Raw genomic sequence first — 6,206 nt, forward strand, 5'->3', positions numbered from 1 at the left:
AAGTTAAATTCACTAAACTAAAAATGAAAATAAATGAGAACAAAAACACAGAGTTGTGTTAGGCTATTTTGACATTTATAGTCAGTGCTATCATAAAAATAGACTTACTTGTAGGTTTAAAAATCTACATGTAACATTTATTGTCCAACTACAAATATTTCAGCAAAATGTATATTTTAGTCAGAATTATTCTGCCCTTATTTAATTGAGCTCTGTCTGTTTGGCACGCATGCACGGGGCGGCGCTTGTTCACTGAAGTCTGTGAAGTTTAGCGGAGAATCCCGAAGCAGAAGACTCATGCATTTCTGACAGAAAAATGGAAATATTTTCATGGCTTTCTAACATTTACAGCTGGAGAATATACCTGTGAAATGTAAGTTATGCATTCAGGAAGACAGCACATCTCAAACACATTAAACAGCGCGAGTAGCCTGATGTCTCTGTCAGTGGCACATGCAGCCTTTCTGTTAGAGCATCTGATGGGTCGAGCCGCTTAAACTAATATGCGAAACGAAACTATAAACCATGTCTTACAAGTTTTTGAAGGCCTTAATATGAAGCTTGTCACATGTTTAGAACAAATTGGATTATGTACTTTCTCCGCAGCAGCTCAGTCTGTGTCCTCCGCTATATTTTCAGATGCGTTCGTATCAAACTACTGTATATCGATATAAACGGTATTGCCTCATATCGAATCGCTTATAAAGAAAATCACGATATATCGTACAAACTCGATATACTGCCCAGCCCTACCAGACATTTACGCCTTCGTCACCCGGGTGTTGAAAGAGTGCAAGCGCAGGTGAGACATGAACAGCACACACTATCTGTGTTTAAACTAAACTCATTTGCATGTGTTTTAAGCCTTGCCAATTGAAGCATTCATGCAAAGAATAAGTGCATGAGAATGAGCGCGCTGTTTTAATATGTGTGTGCGCGTGTGCACGCACTCATCTGTAGCCCGTGCACACACGTCAGACTGTGCGTGCAGCGCAAAACTATTGATTTCTCTTTGAAGACTTGCGTTTGAACTGACAAATTAACACAAAAAAATATGAAAACATGCCCATCTTTGTGAGAATCCTTGCAAAAATCGTTGGCCAAGTCTTAAGTGAACGTAAACAGACGAGAAAGACATGTTTATCAGTATCAGTGATCTGGATCTGTGAATTATGTCTTAAAGGAACAGCAGTCTACTCCTGCTGTCTGTGTTTTTAATGTTAAAAAACGAAAGACAAGGAAATCACTCACTTCTCTTGATTGAATAGCTTTTGTAACTTCAAGGATTGGTCTTTAATTTTTACAGTGAAATATGCAGTTATTTTACATTTGATTACTTTTAAATTGATGAAACCAATGAAACCTAAACCAAATAGCGTTGAAACAGGAAGTGAAGTAAACAGAAGAGAATGACAAAATAGCAATCCACATAACAGAACATAAACCAGACAATAAAATTGTTAGGCTATTGTTAGCCTATATGTATAACAGTTCGTTCTGTTCATCGAATCCGACTGGACAAGAAACTTTTCTATTGATATTTCCACCGCGTGTGTTTACGAAGTGTAAAACGAGAAGGGCATAACCCTATGAAAAAAGAAAACACGCAAAAATTGCGGTTGCTGCGGTTCTTGCATTCCTCTGCGGTTTGCTCGTATTGCGATATTGCAGTTATTGCGACAGCCCTACCGTGAGCAGTCTGGACCGTTACACCCCTAGTATATGCATACACATGCACACACAAAAAAGATTTAACCCATTATCCTGATTCATTCTGCATGTCAAAACCTTCGCTAGCTTTCTGGTGGCTTGCAATCTGTGCGCACATCTGTTTGCATTTTTGACATCAAAACCAGAGAAAACTGACAGTTTCAAAATCTTATGTAAATGGGGTTTGCTTGTGTCAACTGGCTTTCATAAGCTGATTTATCAGCATTACATTTTGCATGTAAACACACTCTATGTCATTTCAAATTACATACTGAGTTTACAAAGAGAGTGGGGATAAAAAAAAAGAATGTGTGTAATGGAGAACTGGAACACTGATTTATCCAAACTGTTTTGCAATGACAGTGACACATTAAGTTCTTTGAAGTAGCGGCAACCTTATAAGAACCCTTTTATGACCTTATCCTATTCACTGCAGAACACACAAACACCTGCATGCAGGCATGCAATATTACCTTGCTGCAGGGATTTAATTAAATTAAGATAATTACAACCACAACAGAAACTGGTGTTGCATCAAACACATACAATGAGAAGAACCAGCCAGACCAAGCATGAAGACCGTGTCTGAGCAAGCCCTGTTACGACGCACCTGTACTTCAGTCAAATGTTTTTAAAAAGTCAGCCTAAGGGTAACCTGACCGGAATTACCAGTGTGTGAGGACATGAGAAGTGAGGAGGATCACAGGCTGCTTGAGCAGAAACGATACATGAGATACTGTATGTGCGCTTCTATGTGAATGTGTGTCAAAACGCTGGTATGCACCAGATTTCAGACGGGTGCAGTGACGCAACTACAGTAATCATTAACACGTACGTGACATGGTGTTCTCTCTCTTACTTTCAAATCTCCATGTCTTCTTCAATGTATTTGCAATGAAAACACGCGTTATGCATAGAACATTGATGTTTCACATCCATCTGCTTGCAGTCCGTCTAAACCAGTGGTTTTCAACCAGAGGGCCGGGGCCGGGGCCCACTTGGGGCCTCAGCAAATTTACAAGGGGGCCTCAAGATTACTTTAAATTATTTAAAATAAAACAAAACATCCATTAAAATGTCAAAACAACAACAACAACAAATTAATTTCTTACTGAAATTGACTACCTCAAGAACTTTGTTTTTTATCATTGAACATCCAGAATTCCCATGATCTTGGTTATCCCATGATAAGTTAGACTAATTTAAAAGTTTGATCTGGAAAAATCATGTAAATTCATAAACTTTTATAACTCTATAGGCATTTAAGAATATAAATGAATATTAAAGGAATAGCCTCTGAAATATTTGTTTTGGGTAGAAATTCAAAATCCTTAACCTTAATTCTTAAGGATTCCTAATTAATTCTTAATTGACCTATCGGTAAGCCCCAGCCCCCTTAGTTACTGTAGCGAACTCGGACAAACAAATGGAGTTGCTAACTGTCTTACAATGACAGCTGTCAGTGTGAAAACCTTGTCCCTATATCTTTTTTATAAATTCAAGTGGGACTTAAATATGCCACGGAGGGATATATAAAAGATTTTAAAATAAATATTGTGGGTATTAATTTGGAAGCGAGGGTTTACAGATCACAATGCAAGCGGGAGAAGCCTCATGTTACGTTGGTCACGATCGCGAATGACAACATGCAGGATCAACACTGTTCATGTATCGCAAGGTACGATTAAATGAATTTACATTTAACCAGTTTAATATGAAGAGACAGTGAAATGTAGACCTTCGTTTATGTGTTTTTGACATACACTGTACAAGACGCGAGAACAGTCCGCTATTTAGGTTTGTATGGACTCACTAACTTTAACGTTAGCTAGTTTTAGCCAGAGATACCTTGCTAAAGCACAAGATGACATTAACGTTCTGCTTGAGCAGATGAAAATTGTAACTTAATGAGAGTATGACAACCAGAAAACGAACGTTTTTGTCTTCATTGGGATTGGGGGTGAATGCTTTGGGACATTTTGCTCCATTTTGTTTGGGTTTAGGAAATAGAATAAAATAAATTCCATTGCCTATCCTCTCAGGATACCTGGAATCACTGTTACAAGTACACTAGGGCACATCGTTTTTCCATTTTTGAAGCATAAACCCCATAAAAACGATGCGAGCGTCGGATCTTCCAATGTTTCTCTACGGCACTGAAACCTACAGATGTCCGAGTTCTGCTCACCGTGCAACTGATACTCGACTGCCATTGGCTCATCTGCGTTTGAGGGGAAGGGCTTACCGATAGGTCAATTCTTAACTCATGGTAATACGTTGTAAACAATGCTGGGCCTTGGTGTCAAAAAGGTTGAGAAGCACTGGTCTAGAGCTTTCTTTGAAAGAATAACATGGACCAAACATGTCAAAGAAACTCAATCTAAACATTGTAAATAGTTTCAAAACATATGACTGAACTACTAGAGACTTTGCTTCCAGATTTCAGGGTTAATTTTAGATATTTACTTGCTGGGACTCTTGAGGTGTGTGTTCGTATTCAAGGCCTGTTTTGCAGATGTCACTCTTTTTATAAAATAGATAATAGGCCTGAAAAATACAATGAGTCATTATATCCTTGTTAACTGAGAAGCACTCCCCATGACCTCAAGCGCGCACACAAGCACAGCAGATCAGATCTCGCATCGTGTGGGGGGGATTAGCAGAGTTCACACATGCTATGTGGTGCCTGCCTAAAAAGTGTGTTTTCAAAGAGTAAAAAATATTGAATGAACGATACGCCCACAAAAAAATGTATATTTTTTTAACGTTCTTCAAAACTCTAGCTCTATATTAATACATACACAAGAGGAGTTTCTATCCTCTCCTATCCAGTCCTATTATCCTCTACACTCCCCTTCTTATCCTCTTCCCTTCCCGTCTGTTCCTCTCCACTCCCATTTTAACACAGTGTAATTTGGATCTGGGGCAAAAGCCCTGCGGTACCTGAAATAAGGCCACTCTCCAGGAGACCAGCACAGGTCTCTGTGTCTCTCTCTCTCTCTCATACACAGGGATAAAAATTAATCATTGTAGGCCTATTTTCTCAAAGATGGTGCAGAGAGAGAGAGAGAGAAGAGGAAAGTTGATCATTTCTGCAACTAAATACATCAGCATCTGCAAAGGACAGATTTGAGGTTGGAAATGTCCTGGCCTTTTTACAAGGCCAATTTTGTCTCCACTACATTATGACACAGTTGTCAAAGTTGAAGTATTGTTACTTTAAATGTCATGCATTTATTTGAGAACTTGAACTGATCAGCAAGACCTTAGAAACTTAGTCTGATATCAATTTAATGTGCTGTTGAATTAATTTCAGTACATTTCTAATGTTTTAACATGAAAATTAGCAAATACTGTACCGCAGTCCTAATATATACATCGGGAAGATGAATTATCAAAACGGTTGAAGTTATTCGTGCATAAGCAGATTAATATTCATGAGCTAACCCTACATCACTTTGTGATGCACCACCTAACTTTTTAAAAACAAGTGACGTCCATGATGATGGGGTTCAGTCTGTCAGGGCAAAGGTGTCTTCCAGTTAGATCTGGATGAGGTCACATGAAATTTTTGAATGTGACATTCAAGGTTGTTGATCGTCTCAGTGGATTTATAAAGTGGTTCAAAAGACAAAAGTTATTTGACATGGTTTTATGATTAGCTGAGAGGCTGAGCTACTCCTACAGATGCATCTGAGAAAGAAAAAAAGAGAGCGAATATGAGGTCACAGAGAACAAACAGTCTTACCTTGCAGCTGTTTGAAACGGCCCTCCAGGATGTTGGAATATTGCACCTGGTTTACAAAGGCAGCTGGCGAGAGACATGGCTCAGGTTCGCACGGAGCAAAATCCATGTCTCTTCTTTTTCACTGTAACACTCAATTTCTTTTACTGTGAACCGTCCCTCCAACCCTGACTCTCAACTTTCATCCAAAACAAATCGATCACTCCACAAGAGAAAAGCCAGGAGTCACGAGCATAGCACATAAAATGTGTAGTTGAAAAATTAAAAGAGAAAACAGACCAAAAAAAAAAAACGGCCAAATGTTTAACTTTCCTCAAAGGTCCAAAAAAAGTTGGGTTTTGAAACAGAAACTCTCCAGGTGTGCGCGTGTATCTGAGCGTTTCATCAGTGCACGCTAAACCGCGCCATTCTGCTTCATCCGTTTGAAAAAAACTTCTTCCTTTAATTGACTCTGTTGTTCTTTCCTTTTTTTCTGGCAAAAAGGAACCCACATGCAGTTGAAGTGAGAAATATGTACAGTAAAAACTAAATGTTCTTCTTTCAACGTTCTTCTCTTCTTCAAACGCACTCCTCTCTCAGTGCAAAACTTTTCTTGCTCTCTCTCGGCCACTCAGATCAGACTGAGTGTGTCTTTGTGCACACACACACACACACCCCCCTTGTTTGAGTAAGCCCTCAGAACTAGCTGCGCTCAGCTTCCTAAGTAAACAAAGCCTCTCTCTCTCTCTCTCTCTCTCTCTCTCTCTGTCAT

At 39.1% G+C, this 6,206-nt stretch overlaps 1 protein-coding gene across 8 annotated transcripts in view; it reads right to left on the reverse strand.

Moving 5' to 3' along the window:
* LOC107596124 (spectrin beta chain, non-erythrocytic 1-like) overlaps positions 1-6,206 on the reverse strand; it is an 83,384-nt gene that overhangs the window by 52,318 nt on the left and 24,860 nt on the right. For 2 of the 8 annotated variants that reach the window (XM_016286768.1, XM_016286766.1), the window contains exon 1: positions 5,459-6,091. The exons of the other annotated variants lie outside the window; for them this stretch is intronic. In XM_016286768.1, coding sequence (XP_016142254.1) covers positions 5,459-5,564 — 106 coding nt within the window. In that variant the 5' untranslated portion in view covers positions 5,565-6,091. Of the gene's footprint in view, positions 1-5,458; positions 6,092-6,206 lie in introns of those variants that run through there. 8 annotated transcript variants of the gene reach the window in all.

The sequence above is a fragment of the Sinocyclocheilus grahami genome, unplaced genomic scaffold, assembly GCF_001515645.1.
Source record: "Sinocyclocheilus grahami isolate Dianchi unplaced genomic scaffold, SAMN03320097.WGS_v1.1 scaffold215.1, whole genome shotgun sequence".
NCBI classification, from domain to species: Eukaryota; Metazoa; Chordata; class Actinopteri; order Cypriniformes; family Cyprinidae; genus Sinocyclocheilus; species Sinocyclocheilus grahami.